General features: G+C 40.5%; 1 protein-coding gene across 3 annotated transcripts in view; it reads right to left on the bottom strand.

Moving 5' to 3' along the window:
• ralgps2 (Ral GEF with PH domain and SH3 binding motif 2) overlaps positions 1-26453 on the bottom strand; it is a 574026-nt gene that overhangs the window by 28932 nt on the left and 518641 nt on the right. The window contains exons 21-22 of one of the 3 annotated variants that reach the window (XR_005945531.1): positions 3339-3421; positions 2021-2127 (exon numbers count right to left, since the gene is read on the bottom strand). Coding sequence is in view for 1 of the 3 variants with exons in the window: in XM_041208583.1 (XP_041064517.1) it covers positions 3392-3421 (30 nt within the window). In the remaining 2 variants the exon portion in view is untranslated. Of the gene's footprint in view, positions 1-48; positions 3422-26453 lie in introns of those variants that run through there. The other 2 variants (XR_005945530.1, XM_041208583.1) reach the window with 2 other exon arrangements.

Raw genomic sequence — 26453 nt, 5'->3', positions numbered from 1 at the left:
GTGACAAACTTTTACTAGCATGAAAGAAACAAAGAAATATCAGGCATTTATAAAGCATCTTTTATGATGTCCCAAAGCACTTTACAGTCAATTATGTATTTTTGAGGTTTTACACTTTTGTAAGGTAGGAAACAAAATGTATACATTTAAGTAGAAGATGCAGCATAAGTTTTCTACATGTTTAATAATAAATAAGAAATTGTAGAAAAATGTATTGATGGCAGACTGCAGTTGGGGTCAACAGAGTTGGGGGTGAGACAAAAGTGAAGCAAGTAGGCAATTTAGCTGAGGAGGCAAATTAAAAATAATTCAAAACTGAAAGCAGATGCTGCCAATTAACCCGTGTAAAATCTATAAGTACATGATATGAGAATGATACTAGTTTACTTTGTAAGTAGAGGCTTAGTTTAATTTCTGAAATATAGTTTGGAGCTGGAGTAGGTGAGAGATAGCGAGCAGTGCCACATTGCTATCTGAGTAAGATGCCTGAGGCAGGGTGGCAAATATTCAAATCCAAACAGAGGATTTTCCCATTATGATTTTTGAAGAGATTTTGGACAGTGTTTAAAACTTTACTTTGGATATAAGAAATTGCATTTGATAGACAAATGAGATTTCTTTTAGTTGAAAAAGCATTTCGAGTGATTTATACACAAAAGATAATGTATCTCCTTATGGTGAAGTTAAAGGGAGCTATCACACATCAGTGGTCAAATTAAAAATGAAAATCCTGTTGAAATACCCACCTACATATCTTACAGGTTTAGTGTGGATAATTTCACATCTGAAGTCTCAGCAGAAAATACTTACATAATGGTAACCATTTCGTTATTTGGAGATTTTTATTGAAACATTGTTAAAGCAATTTTTAAGTACTTCAGTGAGGGAAAGAAGTCTTGCAACTTACCATAATTAACATTACATATACTGCAATGGTGGTACCATCTTTTTAAGAGCGTCTTAAAGACATATTTTCAACTATTTTGACTCCAGTTGATGGAAAACGCAATCAGGTTCCTACAAGTTTTCCTGAACTAATTCAATAACTACCTTAATACTCAATGATTAATTCATTTCTTCTTATCCTGTGCCATGTCATCCATAATTTTAGGATACCAATATTTGGGTTTTCAAAGGAGAAGGTTGGAAACATTTTATTTTGCATCCAGCTTCCTCTTACACTAAGGCCTGTATTTAACGTTCTGCTTCAGTAGATCCAGCGAAATATCTTCAACCAATCAAAACTCTATCCTTTGTTTTCCACATCTTGAATGATATCTATTGTGACTGTCATTTTTGGGCAGCCAGAATGAAATACCAATCAAAAGAAACCAGAACTAACTTCAGTGTCAATACTCCAAATTAATGGCTTATGTTAGGACAATCATAATCTTGTATAACTGTCAAACTTTGGTGTAGCAGTCCTTTCATTTACAAAAACAATAACAAAACAAAAAAAAATAAAACCAAAGCAGTTTTTTTTGGTACTACTTACTTGAGCATGGTTCTCAGTGTTCATCATTTACTGACAAATTGAGGAAGAAAAATGGCAATTTTCGACTGGTGCCTTTAATTCTCCTGGGTAACAGGATATTTGCTTTCCAATTTCCCTTGGAGAAACGTAGGTGGAATTTTTATCACCTATGTTGGAGTTAATGTTGATTAAAGCTTTCCAGTAATAGGGCTGAAATTAAGAACTCAGCAAACTGAGACACTGAAATAAATATCTGCTGGCATTCTGTAACAATTTTTTTGCCAGTGCACTGCAGAAATATAATGCCCAACTTGAAAGTCATATAGTTGTTGTCAACCCTTAATAATTGCCAAATGATTAGCTCAACTGGCAGTATTGTGAAGTATTGTTTTTGGAGTGTAAACTCCCAGGGTTAGGAATGCTAGAATGACCAGTGGTAAAACATTTGGTTCACATAGCTATAAACATGGCTTCAATGTGTAGTTTTAATCTGCATTCAACTGTTACAAACCTACTTTAAAATTACTTGTATCAGCACAAACTTACAACTCAGACTTCTGGTAGGAACTGTGTGTTATCAGAAGGTTCGGGACCCACTATGACACATGCTGTGGCAGGTTTTACCACCAATCCATTGGAAAAGACGGTGTGTTCTGGTTTAGATGGAGGAGAAAATAATTAGGAAATAAGCAGAAGGGAAATAAAATAACAAGCAATTTTCATGCAAGACCACTGCAGGACTTCAGACATTTGAGGGCCGTGGATGTGGAAACTTCTTAACTCAACCTTTTTAGCAACTTTGGGGTGCCTCCATGAAAATGATTTAAACTATTCTCCCAATAATATTCATTTGGTAGAAACAGCATATAATGGTTACATTAGCTGTTTGCACTTCCAAGACATGTCTTGAGTAGGAAAACTTTCTTTAATATGTACCTAAAGGATTTTTAAACTTGCTTGTGCAAACACACATACACACACTACATCCAGAGTTGTGGAAAACACATCAGTCACACAAAAAACATTAGAATGTTACTGTCAGGTTCAGTAGTACTTCAAGGGTCACTTGACAGAATACAGGCTGTGCGTTAGCAGGATGTGAGAGATTCAAAGCAAGCTGTATACATTAGTGTAAGAGATTGAGAAAAATATACAATAGTCAATGGCATGTCTAAATGTTCATAGTACAAAGTTACCACAGGTAGTTTCTTTCATTCAAGATTGCAGCAGATAAAATCCACAGGAAAAATGTTCACATTGTAAAAATTAAAAAAAAAGGAAATTACGCCGGGTACAAAACAGTTCAGTTAAAAAACACTTTTTCAAACAAAATAAAATATTTTAGGTATTAAAAACCTATGGATGTGCAATTATTCTACACGATAATACTGATGACTACACAGATAGCTCATTCTGTTTTCACACCCAACATGGGTTAACTAGACTAGAGCATTTTAGCAGAACGAATGCTGAAGGAAAAATAAACACAAAAAAAAAGCTAAGAAAGCTCTCCCAAAACTGTTAACTACAATAACTGTAATCTAGCTGGATTCTCTGTATCAAAAGCCCAGCCTTACTGGATATAATGAGTACACTATTTGGTGTAACAAATCTCTTGCTTAAGGCAGTGGTTCCACAGGGCAGTCAGTGCAATTGGAGTGCACAGTCCACGGAAGTTCAGATCAATTATCAAATGCTTCTCAGCGACTCCAGGGCTATCGCATTATTCCCATTCAGTCCTAGCGATTAGTGCTGCATAGTCAGTGCTTGAATACGAAGACATTAAGCACATCCCTGGATTCAATTCTGGCACAGAAAGAACAAAATGCTGGAACGCTTCCACAAGGTCCTTTCACGAACTCACATATTTATCAAGCCTGCATCCAAGTCAATTTTTGAATTATGTCACAGTTTCAGTCACTCAAAAGACATTAGGTTTGCAGGAACCTGTGGAGATAACATTGCAAATTATTAGACAAAACAATTACCTGACCTAAGGATTTAAAACCATTATTTCCCATAGAACCAGGATTATAAATCTGCTACTTCAGTAATGTTCAAGGACATGAACATGTTCCTTTCCCCCATAAACTAACCCGTATTCTAACCGCCACTTAGAATGCTCTAACAACCTAGATCGACAAAAACATTTCAAATCTTAACATTTATATTACATATCACACTGCTTCATTCTATTTTTTAATATTATTATTATGGGCACATTTTCCCAACTTTTTTTCTGATTGGTGCTCTTGGAAACACTCATGCCATGGTTGTTGATCTCTGATCTTGGCTTCAATCAAGTTGGTGTTTTGACAATTTACAGCAAGATATCTAGTCACATTGCTGTGAATATTGTGTGTCAGTTAACTACTCCAATTTTAAGAGTTACAATGAAAATATGGCAGCTGTGCCTTCAAGTTTGAATTCTATCAAATGTTGATTTGAAATTTTTCTGAGATACTTCAGAGAGATATATTACAATATCATGAGAGATATATTACAATATGTTCAAGAGATAAAATACAATATCAGGCTGTAAAATTAAAGACGAGCTTTATCATTGTGAATTCTATATTGAGGCTTCACTTACAAAAGAACACGTAAAAATAAAACTTCCACCTAATAGTGTTCTCAGGACAAGAGAAAGAAAACCTTTCTATTAATAATTCAGCCACAGGATATATTCTGTGATATCAAAGGGATTTTATTTTGTTTTCATGAAGTAGCAGAGCATTACAATCTAAAACATTGTTTTTGATTTTTAACTGTCAACCTAATTTATTGAACAAAAGATAAAATATGTAATGAAAGCAGGCATCCATCCATCTAAGGAGATGATGGACTGCGCCCAAGGTATATGTCACTTCTGGATTGAAATTGCCTGTTGTAGCTGTAGAGGCCAATTTGTGATTGACATATTGTGGAAAAATGCTGTTGAGGTAGAAGATCGGTCATGGTCTAGCTGAATGGAGGAGCAGGCTCAAGCGGTCAAATGGCCTACACATGCTCCTATTTCCTCCGTTCCTATGTTCCTTCCACAGCTGGCACAGATGAATAGCATTGGCCCAAGGCTGACTGATCTTTTTTCCCTTCTAGCAGGCTCCCTTTTCCACCAGCTGGTAGTTTCACTTCTCCCCTACTTTTTCCATGCCTTTTTTGACTGCTTGTCTACAGGACCCCACCAGTCAGCACCAAGGACCTCCTATGGATAGACTCCCATCCCGGTCAACTTGAGATCTCGCTTTCAGACATCCTTGTATCACAGACTTCAGCAATTTGTTGGTCTCGTGCAGATAGAAAGCTTGCCATAAAGCAGGTCTTTTGAAATGCGGCCGTCATCCATTCAGTGTACACGACCCAGCCAAGGGAGTCACCGCTGACTCAAGGGAGAAAGCAAGCTGGGGATCCCTGCATGTGTACTTCCATATTTGGCACTCCATCCTGCCAGGAGATGCCCAATATGCATCTGAGCAGCAGAGATGTTCAGACCCTTTTCTTGGCTTGCATAAGTTGTCCAAGCTTTGCTACTGTAAAGGAGAGCGCTGAGAACGCAAGCCTGGTACACGTGAAGCTTTGTATTTTCAGTCAGTTTGCTGTTGGTCCACACTTGCCTTCTCAATTTTGACATGACACCTATGGCCCTGGCAATCCTAGTGTTGATTTTGGCATCAAGAGGCAGGTTACCATTGACTGTTGATCCAAGGTATGTGAAGCTGGCGAGGACCTCCAGGGTGAGGTTGTTGATGTTGATGACGCTGATCATCAGTCCAAACTCCCTGCAGGCCTGCCAGAACCGATCTACAAGTAGCTGCAAATAAACTTCAGTATGGGGTGCCAGCACAATGACATCAGCAAACAGAAAATTACGGGCTAGGACTTCATGCACTTTGATTTTAGTGCGCAGACTTGCCAAGTTGAACAGCTTGCCATCAACTCTGGCATACAGGTAGGTACCCTCATTTGAGTGTTCAGATGCATACAATAGCAAGAATATGCCAAAGAAAGTTGGTGCGAGGATGCGACCCTGCTGTGGATTTTGAAAGTGTCTCATGTTGCTCAAGTATGACTGATGGAATTGAGCATATTCTTGTGGAAAGAAGAAATGAGAACAAGGAGTTCAGGAGGAAAGCCTATTTTCCACAGCAGTTTGAAGGGTCTGTCTCTGCTGATGAGATTGAAGGCCTTGGTGAAGTCTATGAAGGCAATGTGGAGTCATCTGTGTGGTTCATGGCACTTCTCCCATAACTGCCGAAGTGAGAAAATCATGTCGACTGTTGATCTTCCAACTCTGAAGCTGCACTGAGACTCATAATAGATGTATGATATTAGGATCTGCCATCTGGTGAAAGCAGTGTGAGCAGAGACCACAATACTTAGCAAGGAGATGTCTCCATAATTGTTTCAGTCTCTGTGATCCCTCTTGCTTTCGTACAAGGTGACTATGTTTGCATCACATATATCTTGAGGAACAGATCTTTCCTTCCAACAGAGATACAAAGTTCATAGAGATGCTGCAGCAGTACTGGTTTTCTATTTTTTAAGTTAATAGGTGGAATGCCATCATTTCCCAGTGCTTTACCACTGGCAAGATGGTCAATGACCTTCCGCAAGAATGACCCAAACCTCCCTGTCGCTTGCCATTTTAACACACCACCCTGCTCTCTTGCCCACATGTCTGTCCTTGGCTTGCTGCATTGTTCCAGTGAAGCCCAACGCAAACTGGAGGAACAGCACCTCATCTTCCGACTAGGCACTTTACAGCCTTCCAGACTGAATATTGAATTCAACTACTTTAGATCTTGAACTCTCTCCTCCATCCCCACCCCCTTTCTGTTTCTTCCACCTTCCTTTTGTTTTTTCCAATAATTTATATAGATTTTTCTTTTCCCACCTATTTCCATTATTTTTAAATCTTCTATGCCCTGCTAGCCTTTCCACCCCACCCCACTAGAGCTGTACCTTGAATGCCCTACCATCCATTCTTAATTAGCACATTCGTTTAGATAATATCACCGCCTTCAACGCCTCTGTTCTTTTGTTCTTTTGTCTGTGACATCTTTTGATTATCTGCTCCTATCACTGCTTGCTTGTCCCAACAACCACACCCCCACCTCCCCCCCACCCCCACCGCCCACCTTAAACCAGCTTATATTTCACCCCTTTCCTAAGATTCACTTAGTTCTGTTGAAGGGTCATGAGGACTCGAAACGTCAACTCTTTTTTCTTCTCCGCCGATGCTGCCAGACCTGCTGAGTTTTTCCAAGTAATTCTGTTTTTGTTTTGGATTTCCAGCATCCGCAGTTTTTTGTTTTTATGGTCAATGACCTTGTTGAGTTCTACTGTGGTGGGTTCGCTATCCAGCTCTTCCATGACAGGAAAATCAGGAATGGTGCTGAGTGCTTATTCAGTGACAGTGTTCTCTGCAATGCTCTACCCATCTTTCCATCTGCCTACTAGGTTCAGTGATGATCACCCCTTTGTCTTCAAGGGAGCTGATTTGAGTTCCAGTGGCCTGTTGCTTTAATAATTCCTACATATATCCCTCTATCATCCCTGGATTCAGCAACAGAAATAAGCTGTTGCAGAGTTTCAACCAAAATTGATTGGTGCAGTGCCAAGCTGTTTGCTGAGACTTGACTATGGGGCACCTTCAAGAGCACTAAGCTTTTATTTGCTGGTGATTTGCTTGTAATTCATGATGGCTCTCCTCTTGGTTGCAGTAACTCACTCCATTTCAGTCCAATAAGTCTCAAACCAGTCAGCATTCCTCTGATCGCTTTTCCTGTATGCAGTGAGTGTAGTTTATATATGGGACACACAGATCATCCCACTTTGGCAATGCACTCTGGCCTTGGATATTATTGTCTGAAAGTGTCTGATCAAGGATCTTAATATATATTTATTGTCGTGCCCAGTAAAGGTATATCATATTCTTAACTTTAAACATGGACTGTATTCAGTGTAGAATTTTCTGGAACTGCCTTTTCTTTTAAAAAATGGGCATTAAAAAGCTGCTAAGGTGACTGTTAAAGGTCAGGTGACATTTGCAATTTCTGCATAGACTCAGAAGGATCTCAAGTCTCCAGAAAGTTCCTAATTGAATGATCATGTGTGGAGTGTCTCCTTTGAATGAACATACCAAGACAAAACCATTTGTGGAACTCACACCTTCCATTGCTTGTGGACTTACCCAAAACTCAAAATCTATGGACTCTTAGACCCACCATCTCTGAGCTCGATACTTAACAAGAGAGCTGCAGAAACTAGTTAATCATAAGTAGGTGTGAGTGGCCACCATCCATTGCCCATTGTCTAGCAATGGCTCTGAACTTCAAATCATGCTGGGTGGACAAAAGTAGTATTGATCAGGTGGTCACATGACAGAAAATGGCCACAGACAACAAATCTTACTGTTCCAAGAACCAGGGAGAAACCAGTCTGCAGGATACACAGCAGAAAACAGCAGCAGCAAAAGCAGTAACATATATGCCTTAAAACTGGAGACTGTAATATCGTAAGATCTACCAGCCTGTTCCTTTTCAAGTTCACCAGTACAGAAACTTGACCTCCGAATAAGAAAACTACAAGTAACTAACTTTGTGACCTGCTGAAAATCCATATTTTCCAGGGAATCCTGCAATAATCCTGATCTATGACTCTGACTGTGGAATCAACATAGACCACCCTTCAGGAGTGGAAACACCTGCTTCACTGGGTCTTGAATGCATGTTTCTTCCTAAGATGAGCCAAACACGTGAATTGCAAACTATTCTTTTGCTTGAGACTTGTAAAAATGCACTATTCTCTTTAACAGTATTTTTCTCGTATGTGTGTGGGAATGAGAGTGCTGAGTGAGTGGTATAGCATTGGGCTTTCGGGGTGAATGCATGAAAAAATAATCCTCTTTATTTAAACCCACAAAAGCTTGCTGCTGGTTATTCAAATTGAGCATACACTCAGGAGTTAAGAAACACACTCACCTTCCTTTTCAAAACACACTGATTATGGACAGTAAGGGAAGGGGAATTGGGGTTTCAGTTCTCTCTCATTTCTGTCCAGAACAGTACTGTTATGTATTTATAGTAGATATCATACCAACTTCTCGAACGGAAAATAAAATGTCATGAGTTAATATTTTGTTGATAACTTTTATATAGGCTTTTCTTTCCTGATGGTGAGAGGGTTTTTTTTCTTGATGTTCTAGTTGGCCTAACTATCTTTCTTTTAGATTCCAAGTGACTTGGTTCTACCTTATTCGGTTTATTGAACAACTTCATCAAATACCTCTGAATGCACATGCTGTGATTTCCTGTTAAGTGTCTGTTAGATAACAAATAATTGGCCATCATATATAAATCTACAGATCACATAGTATGTGTTTGCTAGAGTCTAGCCAACTAACTGAGTGAAGACTTGGGGAAAAATTTTGCCCCCGTCGGGGGGGGGAAGTGCAGGAGAGGGCGCGAGCAGGGATGCCTCTGATTGGCACCCTTGATCGGGGACGTGCCACCATTTTACATGGGCGGGCCAATTAAGGCCCACCAGCGTGATGTCCGCCAGGAATTACTACGCGCTCCCTGTGCGGGTGGGGGGGGGGGAATTCCCTCAGCCGAGAGCGCACTCTTTCGCGCATGTGCGCAAAAGAGCACACTGATCTCCCTGAGGCTAAGTGCTGCCTCAGGGAGATCGGCTCCAATTTTAAAAATGTTAAAGAGACAAAAACAAAATTTCCCTGACATCTCCCCTCATGTGACACTGTCACATGAGTTAGGACATGTCCATCACTTTTAATGAAACCTTTATTAAATATTTAAAAACCCTCATGAAACCTCATCCCGCCCGTTGATGAGGTTTCATGCTTTTTCTTAAGCCCGCCAGGGCTCCCAGCCTGCCCGCCAACCCTAAGGTTGGACGGGCAGGTCCATTAATTATGTTAAGTACTTTTTAAATGGCCTCAACAGGACGTTGACAGGTTGGCAGGTGTACAACTGATTCGGCTGCGCCCTCGGCAACCTGAAAATGGAAGTGACGTGGGGTAATGCTGGATGTTCCGTCTGATGTCATTTTATACGTCGGTGAGCGAGCCCCGCCCCTGCTTGCCAACTGAAAGATCCTGCCCTTGGAGTTTGGTGAGAGGGGAGTTTTAAGTGTTAATTTTGTTCTTAAGTTTTCCTGTTAAAATCTAATCTAGTCTGTAACTAGCAGTAACTGAAAAGTACTGTGCAAGCAGGCTAAGTTCTTCCTTGCTTGCAGTTTAGACAGGGTAAATTCACTCAGTTGTAGGTGCTAAGTAGTTCATTATCTAACTGGTTGAATCTGGTTACTGTCGCTGCAGTTCCATTTACTATTTAGTGCAGCTGACTAACTGAGTGAAGACTTGGTGTTTGGTGAGAGGGGAGTTGGGGGAAGGAGTTTTTTGTTTCCCCTTACTATCTTTCTCACCACAGAGAAATTGGTTCTTGATCTACTACAAGAAAAGGAGCTAGCTGTTTGGTGAGTATCTGGTAAGTGGGTAAGTTCTACTCTATCCCTAAAGTTTAAAATACTACACAATTTGGCAGTAAAGTTAATATATACGAAAGCAACATAAATAAGTGGCTAATATTATTAAGTAATTATTTAAAACATATTAAGGATTGCAGGACATGTGATGTGTCAAGGCTGCAGAGCATGTGGGCATTGTGATCCAGGGCAGACGCATCTGCAGTAAATATTTGTGGCTTGAGGAACTTCAGCTCAGAGTTAATGAGCTGGAGGCTGAGCTGCAGGCTCTGTGACACATTAAGGAGAGAGAAAGTTACCTGGATGCTTTATATCAGGAGGCAATCGCACCACTTAGGATAGGGTCTTCTAATTTGGTCAGTGGCCAGGGTCAGGAGGGTGTGACTGCAAATGAGGCAGGTAAGGGGATCCAGAGGGCCTCTGCAATTGTCCAAGAAGTTTGAGGTTCTCTCAGCTTGTCTGAATGAAAATGGGGGCTGCAGGGTGGATGGGAAAACTGACCATGACACCGTGGAATACAAATGCGTGGTGAAAAAAGGAATGTAGTAGTAGTAGTAGTAGTAGTAGTAGTAGGGGACAGTGTAGTAAGGGTGATTGACATTGTTCTCTGTAACAAAGAGGGAGAGTCCAGACAGCTTTGTTGCCTGCCCAGTTACAGGGTTCGGGACATCTGCTCAGGGCTGGAGAGGAACTTGCAGTGAGAGGGGGAGGATCCAGTGGTCATGCTCCATGTAGGTACCAACGACATAGGCAGGATGAGAAAGGAGGCTCTGCATAGACAGTATGATGACCTAGGCACCAAAATTAGGAAGCAGGACCTCAAAGGTTATAATTTCTGGATTATTATCTGAGCCACATGCAAACTGGCAGAGGACAAATAAGATTCGAGAAATGAATGCATGGCTCAACGACTGGTGTGGAAGAAGTGGGTTCTGGTTTATGAGGCACTGGCGCCAGTACTGAGCAAAGTGGGATCTGTGCCGTTGGGGCGGTCTAGACCTGAACCATGCTGGGGCTGGTGTCCTCACAAGAAGCCTAATTAGGGAAGTAGAGAGGGTTTTAAACAGAATAGTGGGGGCAAGGGATCAAATTTGGGAAGATGTGGTAAATCAAAAAGTAGAGACAAGGCAAGGGAGACAGCATTAATATGGGAAATGATAAACAGACTGTGCCAGGAAGGGACAGAGAGTACAAATCTAAGAGTAAATCAGCAGATAAGGCTATACACTACAAAAACAATAAAAGGACAAAACTAGAGGCTCTGTATCTAAATGCACGTAGCATTCAAAACAAAACAGGTGAACTGATAGTGCAAATAGAAATAAATAAGTGTGATCTGCTAGCCATTATAGAGCCATGGCTACAGGGTGACATAGATCGGGACTTGAATATTGAGGGGTTTCTGATATTTAGGAAGGACAGGAAGTTAAGAAAAGGTGGAGGGATGGCTCTGTTAATTAATGATGGAATGAGCACATTAGAGAGGGATGACCCAAATTCAGGCAAGCAGGGTGTAGAATCGGTTTGGGTTGCGATGAGGAGTGATAAAGGCAAAAAGTCACTTGTGGGAGTGGTTTACAGACCCCCTAATTGTAACTACACAGTAGGACACAGTATAAAAGAAGAGATAATGGGAGCTTGCCAGAAAGGTACAGCAATAATCCTGGAGGATTTTAATCCATATCTAGACTGGAAAAATCAAATGGGCAAAGATAGTGTAGATGAAGAGTTCACAGAATGTTTTCGGGATTCTTAGTTTCTTAGAACAGCATGTACTGAAGCCAACCACAGAGCAGGTTATATTAGGTCTGGTATTGTGCAATAAGATAGGATTAATTGATGACCTCCTTGTGAAGGCACCCCTAGGTAGCAGCAATTATAATATGATTGAATTTTACATTCATTTTGAGGAAGAAACGAGTGCATCCAAGACTAGCATTTTAAACTTAAGGAGGGGCAATTATGAGGGCTAGCAGAGCCAGCTAAAGTGAACTGGTGAATGAGGTTAAGGGATATAGAGGTTCAGTGGCAGACATTTAAAGGGATATTTCAGAATACACAGAATACATACATTCCAATGAGAGAGAAAAATTCTAAGGGGAAGGTCCACCATCCGTCCTTAACTAAAAAAGTTAAAGACAACATCAAGCCTAAAGAAAAAGCATATGATTACACAAAGATGGGTGGCAGGTCAGAAGATTGGAAGGAATATAAAGAACAGCAAAGAATGACAGAAAGATTAATGAGGAGGGAAAAATTAGAGTATGAGAGTAAACTAGCTAGTAATGTAAAGCTGGAAAGTAAGAGTTACTATAGATATTTAAATAAGAAACGTTAGCAAAGTGAGTGTTGGTCCTTTGACAGTGCATCTAGGGAATTAATATTGGAAAGTAGGGAGATGGCGGATGAATTAAACAAGTATTTTGCTTCGGTCTTCACAATAAGGACACACGTAACATCCCGGAAATAGATGTAAATCAGGGAATGGAAGGGAGGGAGTAATTTGGGAAAATTACAATCATCAGGGAAGTGGTATTGAGCAAATTTGTTGTGGACAAATCCACAGGTCTGGATGGACTTTACCCTCAGGTCTTCAAAGAAGTGACTAGTTGATGCACTGGTTTTAATTTTTCTAAACTCCCTAGATTTGGGGACGGTTCCATTAGTTTGGAAAATAGCAAATATAGCTTCTTTATTCAAAAAGGGCGGGAGACAGAAAGCAGGAAACAACAGGCCAGTTAGCCTAACATCTGTCATAGGAAAAATTTTAGAAGCTATTATTAAAGATGTTATAATGGGCACTTAGAAAAATTCAAGGCAATCGGACAGAGTCAACATGGTTTTGTAAAAGGGAATTCATATTTAACTAATTTATTGGAGTTCTTTGAAGGAATCATGTGTGCTGTGGATAAAGGGGAACCAGTGGGTGTAATGTAATTACATTTCCAGAAGGCATTTGATAAAGTGCCACATCAAAGGTTGTTGCAGAAAATAAAAGCTCATGGTGTAGTAGGTAACATATTGGCATGGATAGAAGATTGGCTAGCTAACAGGAAGCAGAGAGTTGTCATAAATGGGACTTTATCTGGTTGGCAGGATGTGACGAGTGATGTGCCACAGGGATCAGTGCTGGAGCCTCAATTTTTTACAATTTATGTAAATGACTTGGATGAAGGGACCAATGGAATGGTTGCTAAATTTCCTGATGACACCAAGATAGGTAGGAAAGTAAATTGTGAAGAGGACATAAGGAGGCTACAAAGAGACATAGATAAGTTGTCTGAGTGGGCAAAGATCTGGCAAATGGAGTATATTGTGGGCAAATGTGAAATCTTTTATTTTGGCAGGAAGTATAAAAAATAAGCTTATCTAAATAGTGAGAGAATGCAGAGCTCTGAGATTCAGAGGGATCTGGATGTCCTAGTACATGAATCACAAAAGGTTAGTATGCAGGTGCAGCAGGTAATTAGGAAAGCTAATAGAATGTTATCATTTATTGTGAGGGGAGTTGATTACAAAAGTAGGGAGGTTGTGTTTCAGTTGTTGAGGGCATTGGTGAGACCACATCTGGAGTATTGTGTACAGTGTTGGTCTCCTTATTTAAAGAAAAATGTAAATGCGTTAGAAGCAGTTTGGAGAAGGTTTACTAGACTAATACCAGGAATGGGCGAGTTGTCTTATGAGGAAAGGCTGGAGAGGTTAGACTTGTATCCACTGGAATTTAGAAGAAGAGGTGACTTAATTGAAACCTTTAAGATCCTGAGGGGTCTTGACCGGGTGGATGTGTGGAGAATGTTTCCTCTTGTGGGAGAACCTAGAACTAGGGTCAGCCTTTAAAAATAAGGGGTCGGTCATTTAAGACAGAGATGAGGAGAAATTTTTTATCTGAGGGTTGAGAGTCTTTGGAACTCGCTTCCTCAAAAGGCGGTGGGAGCAGAGTCTTTGAATATTTTTAAGGCAGAGCTAGATAAATTCTTGATTAACAAGGGGGTGAAAGATTATTGGGGTGGGCAGGAATGTGGGGCTGAGGTTACATTTAGATCAGCTATGATCTTATTGAATGGCAGAGCAGGCTTGAGGGGCCAAGTTCTACTTCTGCTCCTAGTTCATATGTTCCCACCAATCTGTTAAGCCCTTCTTAAGGCCTTCCAAGGCCAATATACATTTCCAGAGATTCTCAAAACTGATCGCTATACTCCAGATGGGATCTCAACAAGATTTGAACTAACTGTAGCATAACTTGCTCACTTGAATGTCAATGGAATAAACAACAACTTGCACTTGTATGGCACTTTCAATGTAGTAAAACATCCCAAGGCAATTTAGAGGAGCATTATCAAACAAAATGTGACACCAAAACAAATAAGGAGATATTAAATCAGCTGACCAAAGCTTGGTCAGAAAGGTAGTTTTAAGGAAAGTTTTCAAGGAAGAGAGAGATAGAGATGTAGTTAAGAGGTTCAGGGAGAGAATTACAGAACTTGGGCCTAAGAAGCTGAACAAATTAGCCTTTGTGCTTACTGAGTTCAAGGAACTCCTCGTCATGCTAAAGCATGGCTGAATAGCTGGATTTTTTAATCACAGGAGCTTTATTTCAGCAACAATTTTCAGCGTTTCATTTTTAAATGGTATCTGTGTGCTACTTATTTCCCTACTTTTTCTCCTGGCTGAGGAACTCAAGGACTAAGAGTTACAGCTTCAGAATAAGGAGTCAGCCATTTAGGACCAAATCTTTGGAATTATCCACCGAGAGAGCTGTAGATGCTCAGCTGTTGAGTACATCCAGCACAGAAATTGATAGATTTTTGGATACCAAGGGATTCAAGGGATCTTGGAATATTGTGGAAAGGTGGAATGGAGATAGAAGCTCAGGTGTGATCTTACAGAATGGTGCAGCAGATCTAAGGGCCGAATGGCTTATATCTGCTCGTATTTCTTATTTTTCTAAAGAATCTTGATAGCATAAGAAATAGGCTCAAAGTAGAGATTTTGCTTAATAGAAGAGCTAGGAATAATCAATAAGGTTGACAAACTTGAAACAACAATATGTTTAATTGGTAAATAAATATTTTGTATTTTATAAATGTAAGCCCAAAGGAGAGGGCGATGGGAAACTTATGGATAACTTCATTCAAAGAACAATATATTTGCCAGTGAGTTACTTACTTTCTTAGCCCTTGTAGCATTAAAAGAAAGTTTTATTCCACACGAAAAATTAATACAGCTCTGCCAAATAACATCTCCTTTCCTGAAGTCAAGTCCAAGCAAAATTATTTAGTCAGGGAGAAAGCTTTATTCTGTGTAGTAGGTTTGGCGGAAATTGATCCACACAGGAACTCTTGTTTTTTGAGAACAGACTTGGTTTTTTATCAGGGGATTGCTTGATGCCCTTTAAGGCTATAGCCTACCAACAATAAGCCATCCAATGCATGGTGGCAGGTTTATGTATAATGATATTTTTCATTTACAAATTTAATAGATCACTCAATCTGTTTAGTGTTCTCTGTGCCAAATTGAAAGCTATTGTATCTACATAATAGAATCTTAATTTTTTTAAATTTACTTGGATCAGAAGAAACAGAATAGTGACTTCTTGAACTAGATATACTAAAGAGAGTCCAGCACTGTTCCAACCCTAAATCAAATGATATAGGATGTTAAAGGACTAAGTCAACCAATTAATTCATATACTAGTCCTGGGATTTCCAACATCTGATTGGAGTGGCAGTTTTCCACTTAAGGAACATATCACATGAGATAAAAGCAGTATAGAGAGGATACTTGGTTTGTGAAAGGCTGCAATAAGATTTTGACAAACTTAAGGAACTGTTCATTCGTATTATCTTTCACACGTCTGCTTTTAAACCCTGGCACTACATGTGTTCCTGAAATGAATCACAATTAAAAGACAATATTTTCCTTAAGCTGTTTCAAAGATGCTGAGTGGTGGTTTCTGGAAGTCTTAATGTCAAATAAACTGTGGCATTAAATGCTGCTGTCTCTTTCGGGCACTAGTGAACACTTCCTTATATTGGAGCAGATGTCAAGTATACCAAAACCACAGATGACTTCAAAATGCAGACAGAGCCATGTTTTCTTGGTCAATATGAAACAAGCATGCAGTTTTCATTTCCCTTACTTTTGCCAATACCCAGAGGAAAGGAAAATTACACACACAAATCTCGAGACGTTATATCTTTCTTTTGGGGGTACAATATATCTCTTTTGACTGTTTTTTCTATTGCAAAAAGATCTCTAGACATCCCATTTTGGGAGCCCAAGTTTGCCATTTCCTGATGAAAAGCTGAATTCTAAACCTGCATATTAGCCAGATGAACCAAAATGGCAACAAAAAAACAAGAACTAATGTCTTCCAAGATTAATCCTGGTATAATCTCCAGGAACCCCAGTTCAATGGCTAATAATCCATTTCAAGTAGAAGGAAAGTTGGGAAAATTATACTGTGGGTGGGGATGATCCACAGCTCCAGGAAAATCCCAGTCAGGCAGTGAAGATGAAAATGACTCCTTGTACATTTAAAGTGCTGCATCCAAAGGCGTTGTATGCAATGAGATTATGTAGGAAATACTTTCCAAAGTAGGAAAGTTTGTTACTGTCTTTCTTACATTGATGATGAATGCTGAAGTGCCTTTGCAGATTTTATATTCTAACTATAAACATGAAGGTCTGCTCCAAGACTTAATAGCTCTTATGATGTGCTGCATTCCTAATCTTACAGAGGACTGAGAGCCCAGCTATATCTCCTTCATGTTGGAGATGGTGAACTGTTACATGAAGCAGGCCTCCTTCATGAAGTGCACAGGTCTCCATCATTAGTATCTCCACTGAGTTCAGACATTGAGACTTTTCTTTCTGTAGTCTGCCGATCAGAGCTGCAACAATCTAACCGTTGCAACAATGTTTTTTGTAAGTTAAACTTGAACCTCTGCATCATGACTGAGGGCTTTGGTTGAAAATGACCCTTCACGAGGTCGACCAGTTTATCGAAATTCTTCGAATCTGGGGCACCAGGTGCCATCAAATTTCAAATCAAACCATAAGTTTTGCTCCTACAAGTGCTCAAGAAGATCGCTCGCCTCTTCTCTTCCCCCATAATCTCATTCGCTTGAAAAAAGAATGAGAGGTGTTCTATGTAATGAGACTAATCATCTGTGGCTGGCTCAAAAGGATCAGTTCTCCCAAATTGTTGCATTTTGAGAGGGAATTACTTCTTCGATTCTAATGGAGCTTGCTACTTCCAATCACTGGGTGAGGTACAGTGCCAATATCTTTCTAACTTGATTTCTTCAGTTCAATCCTGTTTTATCCTCATCGCCAGCCTGCTGTAAGGGTGGCCGAGTTGCTAGTGTTGATGCTGGAGTTGAACTGCAGACATTTCTTGAGTGGAAACATTAAGTTTATTTACAATATACTCAGCAGCAACTACATGTGTGCTTTCAACTCCAACTCCATCTCTACATTGACTGCTGAGGTAGCTTGTGCTACTCTCCTATTGGTTACTACAGATCATGTGATCTTCCTTAACAAGTATTATTCTTAATGGTACATTACACACTAAATAAAACCATAATTACTAGACTAACATAGATGGATACAAACTTTTGGAAAACTGATGCTACTGATTCAACAAACTGCTGTGAAGATTCCTACACTGACATCAACTTTTCAGCATTCTTACAACATGAGTAGCCAAGTCAGTGTCAAATGCAATTAAATGAAAGAATTGAGCTTCCAGCCTTAAGAATGCAGGCATATGATCTTGTCCAGGATCACAGCCCAACTGTAAAAAAAAAATTCTGGTGGCACTCCCCAGTCTCTTCTTGATAGTTTTTCTACATGTGGAATACTGTTAAACTGTTCAAGTAAATCTAGGCACAGCCTGATTTTGCATATTAATTGTTAATAGTCAATAGTAGAGTTCTGAATCATTCTCTCTCCCAAGCTTGTAGATGTAGAGAAACAAACTTATTTATATGTCCCCTTTCACGATCTCAGGACATCACAAATCGCTTTACAAGCAATGAAGTGGAGTAACTGCTGTAATGGAAGAAATGTAGCAGTCAATTATTCACAGCAAGGTCCCACAAGCCAACAATGTGACAGCAAACAGATAACCTGTTCCAGTGAAGTTTGTTAAACGATACATGTTGGCAAGGACACCAGGAAGATGTCCCCTGTTCTTCTTCGAAATAATACCAAAAAACCTTTGACCTATATGTTCAACATCTCATCTTTAAGATGGCTCCTCTGACAGTGAAGCACTCACTTAGTATTGCAATGGGCTGCTAGCCTAGGTTTTGTGCTCTGAAGTGAGACTTGAACCTATAACTTCTGACTGAGGTGAGACTGCTATCAATGAGCCATAGCTGACAACCGTCTGACAATATTGCAGCATCTGACAATGTGCCAGGCTTCTAAAAATACTGCCTATTAAAACCAATTCAAGGCCTAATGCTTGCACACTTACCATCGTATAACATGTGCATTTGTTTTTTTTTATAATGTGATTGCAACAGTTCGTAAAGTTTAACTTACTCTGCCAGGTTGCAAATTTTGGTAGTTTTCAGTAAAAGACATTCAGAAAGCAACTTTTTAAACTTTCCAATTCAACCTTGCAAGTCACCAACTTGTCCAAGGTGTGGATTCACAGGCACCAGCAGCTCTCTGTGTCCTGTCCAAGTGATCATACTTACTTCTGAGCCTCGTGAATATCAGGGGTCTACTCAAATGTAGAGATGTTACTGTCACCAGCAAAGAGAATATTATTTTTTGACATGAAGTAAGTCTACAGAGAGAAGCAAAGCATGCTTCAGGGAACCAAACAAATGTGTAGTGACAAACAGTTCTTTACCACAACCTAGGTCCAAGTGCTCAGTGTTCCTGTTAAGTATAGTGCTGTGATGAACATACAGTCATAGAGGTCAACAGCACAGAAGAAGGCCCTTTGGCCCATCGAGTCTGCGCCGGTCAAACAAGTACCCATTATTCTAATCCCATTTTCCAGCACTGGACCCTTGGCCTTGTATGCCAGGGCATTGCAAGTGCATATCCAAATACTTCTTAAATGTTATGAAGGTTTCTGCCTCTACCACCCTTTCGGACAGTGAGTTCCAGATTCCCACCACCCTCTGGATGAAAAAATTCTTCCTCACATTCCCTCTAAACCTCCTGCCCCTTACCTTAAATCTATGCCCCCTGGTTATTGATCCCTCACCTGCACCATTGCACAATCTCCAAATTATCATTTCAGAAGAAAGCTGCATCATTAACAAGCAATGTGGATATAGGGGAATCTTACATGTTTCAATAAGGTTGTGTCTCATTATTTGAAACTCCAGTGGATGCAGGCCCAACCTGTCCAACCATCCCTCAGATTTCCAGAACACATTTGACATGCTGCCTTGTCAAAGGTTACGACACAAAATAAGATGATAAAAATGGTGTGGGGGTAACAAATTAGCATGGATAGAAAAATGCTTTGCAAACAGAAAACAGAGCAGTCATAAATGGGTCATTTTTGGGATGACAAGATGTAACGAATGGAGTGCCACAGGGATCAGTGCTGGGGCGAACGATTTTCAATCTATATTCATGACTTGGATGACAGGGCTGAATGTATGGGTGCTAAATTTGCCGATGAGACAAAGGTAGTTAGGAAAGTAAGTTGAGAAGAGGACATAAGGGATACAGATAGGTTAACTGAGTGGGCAGATGGAGTAAAATGTGAGAAAATGTGAAAGTGTCCACTTTGGCAGGAAAAATAAAAAAAGCAGTGTTTGATTTAAATGGAGAGAGGCTGCAGAGGTAGATAGGGATCTGAATGTCTCAGTACATGAATCACAAATAGTATGCAGGTACAGCAAGTGATTAGGAAGGCAAATGGAATGTTGTCATTTATTGCAAGAGGAATGGAATATAAAAGCTGGGATTTCTGGCTACAGTTGTTCAGGGTATTGGTGAGACCTCATCTAGAGTACTGTGTACAATTTTGGTCTCTTTATTTAAGAAAGGACATTATTGCATTAGAAGCAGTTCAGAGAAGTTTCACTCAACTGATTCCTGGGATGAGGGGGTTATCCTATGAGGAATGGTTGGACAGGTTGGGCCTGTATCCACTGGAGTTTCAAATAATGAGACATGGCTTTATTGAAACATGTAAGATCCTGAAGGGGCTTGACAAGGTGGATGCCAAAAGGATGCTTCCCCTTGTGGGAGAGACTAGAACTAGGAGACACAGTTTAAAAATTAGGGATCTGCCATTTAAGCGGGAATGAGGAGAAATTTTTTCTTTCAGAGGGTCATGAGTCTCTCTTCCCCAGAGAGTGGTGAAGGCAGGGTTATTGAATACCTTTAAAGCTGAGCTAGATAGATTCTTGACTGACAAGGGAGTCAATGGGTATCAGGGGGTAGGAAGGAAAGTGGAGTTGAGACTACATTCAGAACATGCATTATCTTACTGAATGGCAGAGCAGGCTCAAGGAGCTGAATGGCCTACTCTTGCTCCTAATTCTTATGTTCTTATGCTCTATTATAATGTCTCTACTTGACCTTTTCCTTTCCAACTACCATTAAAACTCTAATCCACAACTTCTGAGATGCTCTACCACAAATTGCAACAGATTCAAGACATTCTCTTCAAAGTCCTGCTGTTAATTGTCAACCATGTGTCGTGCCCTGTGGCCTAACAAATTGACTAAGAACCTTGTCCTTATGGTCAAACTATTCCATGATCTTGCTCCACCCTAACCGACCTCCACCAGTTGCATACCTCACATGCATGCTGTGTGCATAATTTAAGGTGCAGAAGGTGGCCATTCGGCCCATCAAGGCCATGATATCTCTCTGCAGAACAACTGGGTCAGCCCAACACCCCTGCTAAATTCTCGTAGCCTTGCAAGTTAATTTCCTTCAAGTGCCCATCCAATTTTCTTTAGAAATCATTGATGATTTCTGCTTCCACCACCCTCATGGGCAATGAGTTCCAGTCATTACCAATCACATTGCAAGTTCTTTCTGACACTCCTACTGCAGCTTTGCCCATAATCTTAAATCTGTATCCCACAGTCCTTGTACCATCAGCTAGTGGGAAGAGTTTTTCCTTGTCTACCTTATCTAAGCCTGTCATATTCTTGTATACCCCTACCAAATCAAATCTCTCCTCAATCCTCCCCTCTCCTTTGCTCCAAGGAGAACAATTCCAGTCTTTACAAAGTAATGTTGTAACTAAATGGGCACCCCCCCCCCCCCCCCCGACCACACTCCCGCCCCTAATCCCTGGAATCATTCCGTAAATCTCCTCTGTACCCTCTCAAGGACTGTCACATCTTTTCTTAAATGCGGTGACCAAAGCTTTATAAAGGATCAGCAAACTCCCCTGCTTTTGCATTCAGTGCCTCTATTTATGAAACGCATGATCCTGCATACTTTGCTAACACTCTCTCAATATGCTATCTTCAAAGATCAATGCACATGCATCCTCAGGTGTTCCTGCACACTGTTTAGAATTGTGTCATTAAGTCTACATTACCTGTACTTATTGCTTCTGTCAAAATGCATCTCTTCACATGTCACTGTATTAAATTCCATATGCCACATGTCTGCCCATTCTGCTAGCCTATGCCCATTTACAGGCAATTGGTATTATCCTCACTTTTTGGCACTCCTCCAAGTTTACATTGGCAAACTTTGAAATTTTACTCAATATTCCAAGATCCAAGTTATTTATGTATAGCATAAAAAACAATGGGCCTAGAACTGACCCCTGTAGAACACCAGTGTCTATCACCAGGAGGGTGATAGAGAATGGAAGTCTGAAAGACAAGCATCCACCATGACTCTCAGGTAAAAGCAAAATACTGCTGATGCTGGAAATCTGAAACAAAAACAGAATATGCTTGAAAAACTCAACAGTTCTGACAGCACCCGTGGAGAGAGAAACAAAGTTAACCTTGCGAGTCTGTTTGATGCCAAGTTTTTCCAGTATTTTCTGTTTTTGTTTCAGATCTACCATGACTCATGGCATTCTGTCCTTAAGTTAATTCTTTTTACCCAATTGGACACTGACCCTCCTATTCCATAAGCCTCAATTGTTAATCAACCTTTTATGTGGTACCATATCAAATGCTTACTTAAAATCCACATCGAGAACATTCACTTCTTCATCAACCTTCTCTGTTACTTCATCAAAAAATTCAATTAGGTTAGTCAAGCGCAATCAGCCTTTTACAATTCTGTGCTGGTTCTCCTAAATTAACTCAATCCTCTCCAAGTGCATGCTGGCTTTTTTTCCCCTGATTATGGCTTTCAAAACCGTAAATACCACTGATGTTAAACTAACTGGTGTGTAGTTGCTAGGACTGTCCTTACACCCTTTCCTGAATAAGGGTGTCACATTTGCCACTCCCCAATCCTCTGGCACCTCCTCATATAGGAAAGATTGAAAAATTAAGGCAGGCCCATCTTCAATCTCCACCCCCGCTTCCTTTGGCAACCTGGGATGCAAACCATCTGTACCAAGTGACTTATCTATCCGAAGCTTAGCCAACCTTTCCAGTACCACCTCCCTTTCAATTTTCACACAAACCATTGCCTCCACTATCTCCACTTCTACCGATATTTTCTCAGAACCCTCTTCCTTAGTAAACACTGATACAAAAAACTCATTAAGTATTCCAGCCTTGCCATGCCGCCTTTAAGCATATATCACCCTCTTTGTCCATAATAGGATGCACCACACCTCAAACTACTATTACATGGTCTTTATTATTGACATGCTGGTAGAAAAATTTTGGATTCCCTTTTATGTTTATTGCCATTCTATTCGAATAGTCTCTCTTTGCCAGTCTCTCTTTTCTTTTCACCTTCATTCAAATACCTATTATATTTGACTTGGCTCTCACTTGAAGAATTCACCTGACAGGTATTGTACCAATTCCTGCCAAAATTTGCTCCAACTTGGGTGGCTTCACTAATGGCCCATCTCGCAGGGTTTCAATTTTGTCTCCTGAGATTCCGTTCCCCTGGATTCCTGAGTCTACACTCAAGCACCAAATCACAAGCGTAACTTCAGCTCTTCGGCTGCTCCAAAGATGCACCTTTGCTTCAACGGCCTGCAGCACAGAGTCACCAACCTTTGGCTGCCTTCTTCACTTAGAGTCTGCTCCCTGCAGCCTTTTTTCTGTTTTGAGCCTGTTTCTCTGCTCCTCTTTTTCCTTAACTGGGACCTGTTTCTATCCGCTGTCTCTGTCCCCTTCCTGCAAATTCCTTTTGGGATGTCTCTCGGTCTCCTTGCCCCTTTTGAGGACAACTCCCTGTCTGGGATACTAGTCTTTGATGGCAGCCTGCTCTAAGTCACCTGACCTGGGTTCTTGCACCTTTTGACCCCTCTCTTTATGCACAGCCTCACTGGGCCTGACTGGGCCCGAAGAACTTAAAGGTGCACATCTGCTGAATTGCATGTACAGCCTGTTCCTGGTCTGCGCATAGACGGGAAGTTCGAGGTTTGTCAGGACTTGGAGGTCCTGACCTCCGCACTCAACATTAAGGTAAGTTTGAGTTTCGTAACAATTCCTTCTCCAGTCCTGTACAACATTCTAATTTTATGTATCTTACTCTTTTCTACTTCGATATGGTGGCACCTACTGCAAATTTAGTTAATGAACCTCCCTGTAATGAACACATTAATGAACCACCCTGTAATGATGATGGTCCCAGTCCTAATAGGTGCCTTCTGTCCCAGAACTGGTCCCAATGCCTCAAGAATCTGAAGCCCTCCCTCCTGCACCATGCTTCAAACCACGCATTGAACCTCCTTATCTTCTTATTTCTATTCTGGCTAGCACTTGGCACTGAGAATAATCCTACTTTTTAACTTCTTTCTAGCACCTGAAAATCTGACCTTAGGACTTCAATAGGTACCTGCCCTATGTTGTTGGTACCAAAGTGCACCACAACTTCTGGCTCACTTCCTTTTCCTGAGCAACTGAATAAGTGAACAAGTGGAGAAAGAACAGGAACAGGTGCTGTGAGATATGAGTTTCAGGAAGGATTCCAACTTTATACAGGCCCATTCCTTTCACTTTTTATGCTCCAAGATGCGAGCATAATCTGTTCAAACAGACCCAAACTCAAAATAGGGGAGCCGTTCTTTGCATGTTCCTTTTTGCTATAAGCTGCTTTCTCTTGTAAGCAGAATAGCTTTGAGATGTTGCAAATTTGAACAGGAAACTAACTGGGGGGTTCAAATGAGCACGCAACATGCAGACAAATTGTAAGATTGTATTGTACCATTAGTTTGTGAGCTCACCTTTCCAAAAATGACAATTACTTTTTGAAGTGGCAGTTCTAAAATGTGCTGTGCTCAGCTTAGAAATGCATTCAAAGCTTGGAAGGAGGTGTGAAAGCCAAGTATGACTCTTGAGTTATTGTTAATTTGCCCATCTACTTGATGAAGTGAAATACTGGCTAGACATAACATGGCAGACCTCAGACAGCCCAAGTGCCAGCTATGGCTCAGTTGGTAGCACTCTTCCATCTGAGTTAGAAGGTTTTTGGATTCGAGTCCCACTCCAGGCTGACACATGCGTGGTGTGCTGAGGAAGTGCTGCACTCTCAGGTTGTCAGAGGTGGTGCCTTTTGGATGAGACATTGAACTGAGACCCCGTCAACCCCCTCAGGTCGATGCAAAAGATCCCGTGTATTATTTCAAAGAAAAGCAGGAAAGTTCCCCTGCCCCAACCCCCTTACCCACACCCCATTGTCCTGGCCGAAGAAAAGCGTGAAGCTCCCCCACCCCCTATCACTGTCCTTGCTAATATTTATTCCTTAATCAACATCTCAAAAGCAGATCATCTGATCATTATCATTCTGTGGTTTGTGGGAGCTTGCTGCGTACAAACTGTCATGTTTCCTACATGAGAGCAGACTAGATATCAAAATTATTTAATTGGCTGTAAAGCATTTTGAGGCACCTGGCTGTTGTGAAAGGCACTCTATAAATGCAAGTCATTCATTTTTGCACAGGCAGTGAAACTGGTTCTCATCTGCTCCCACAATTTTTGGCTGTTGGAGATTACAACGACATTGCCTATTCGCCTGATGCCAGGCAAATGAGTGGAAACTCCTGTGGAGTGGGTGCCTGGGGCCCCAAATAGGGCAATCTCCTTTTCTGCACTTCTTACACAAGCACTTCCACAACAGCATTGTAAAATGGAGATGTCCTGTATCTTTGAACTGCCATTTTGTGGTTAGTTCCCAGCAAGCTACAAAGGAACTATTTTAAATAGCAGATATAACTGTATGCTATTTTCTACCTCATGTTGTTGGCAAGCTTTTGTCAGCAGCCTCAGTCCAGACTGGCACTTATTATGCATTATGATGATGAGACCAAGTTTATAAAATCCTGAGAGTTTGGCCCACAAGAGCTTTAGGAAGTACAAAGCTTGCTGCATGTCAGTCCTACTGTTTCAACACACAAGGGTGAAAAGTTACCTCTATAAATTGTGTAAAATCATGAATAGGAAGGAGGTTTATGAAACATTAAAACATTCAAAACAGGTCCACGTGAAACACAAAAGGCAAATCTCAATTCATGTTAAACATGCCTTTCTTCCTACAAATAATTACAGAGTAAAACACGCTAAAGACAAATTACTACTCAGCAATTCAACTGAGTAGCAGGTTCTCACAACCCGCAAGAAAAGCACTTTTGAATAATTGCAAAATCTCCAAGTTGGTTGTCTCAAGCTCTGCACAATCTTTTGCTGTTCTTTGCAATAAAGGCTGAGTCTAATTTTGTAAATTCTTATCAGTACATGGCCAGTATACCGATCATCTTGCAGGAGTTGTAAATTTTCTATGGAATTTTAGCTATGGAAAATACATTCAAATATTTTGGGGGTGAACATCAAAAAAGCCTGTGTCTTAAGTCTATCATGGTGTCATACCAATAGAAAAACAGAAATGGTACAATGCTACATATTTATCTTGAGATGATCCTGGTTTATTCAACAACTTGAATTTATACAGCACCTTTAAAGTAGTAAAACAACTCAAGACGCTTCACAGGACATTATCAAAAATTTGATACTGGGCCACATAAGATAAATTAGGGCTGATGGCTGATGACTTGGTCAAAGAGAGAGATTTTAAGGAGTGTCTTAAAAGAAGGAAGGGAGGAAGAGAAGCAGAGAAATTTAGCGACAGAATTCCAGGGCTTTTGGCCTTGGCAACTGATAAGGGTGGAGTGATTAAAACTGGGGATGTTCAACTGGCCAGAATTGGATGAGTGCAGATAACTCAGAGGATCATAGGCTGGAGGAGATTCATAACTCTATGCACAGATTGCTTGGGTAGAAGTGTCTTGAAAGCTGCACTACAATTTGTGGGCGCAGATAACATTAAACTGTGTGACTGAAACTTGAGCCAGTCATTAGATCCTCAATGTCTGAACATA

The sequence above is a fragment of the Carcharodon carcharias genome, chromosome 16 (assembly GCF_017639515.1).
Source record: "Carcharodon carcharias isolate sCarCar2 chromosome 16, sCarCar2.pri, whole genome shotgun sequence".
Taxonomy (NCBI): domain Eukaryota; kingdom Metazoa; phylum Chordata; class Chondrichthyes; order Lamniformes; family Lamnidae; genus Carcharodon; species Carcharodon carcharias.
The sequence above is the reverse complement of the archived record's forward strand: the minus strand, read 5'-3'. Positions and strand labels throughout refer to the sequence as shown.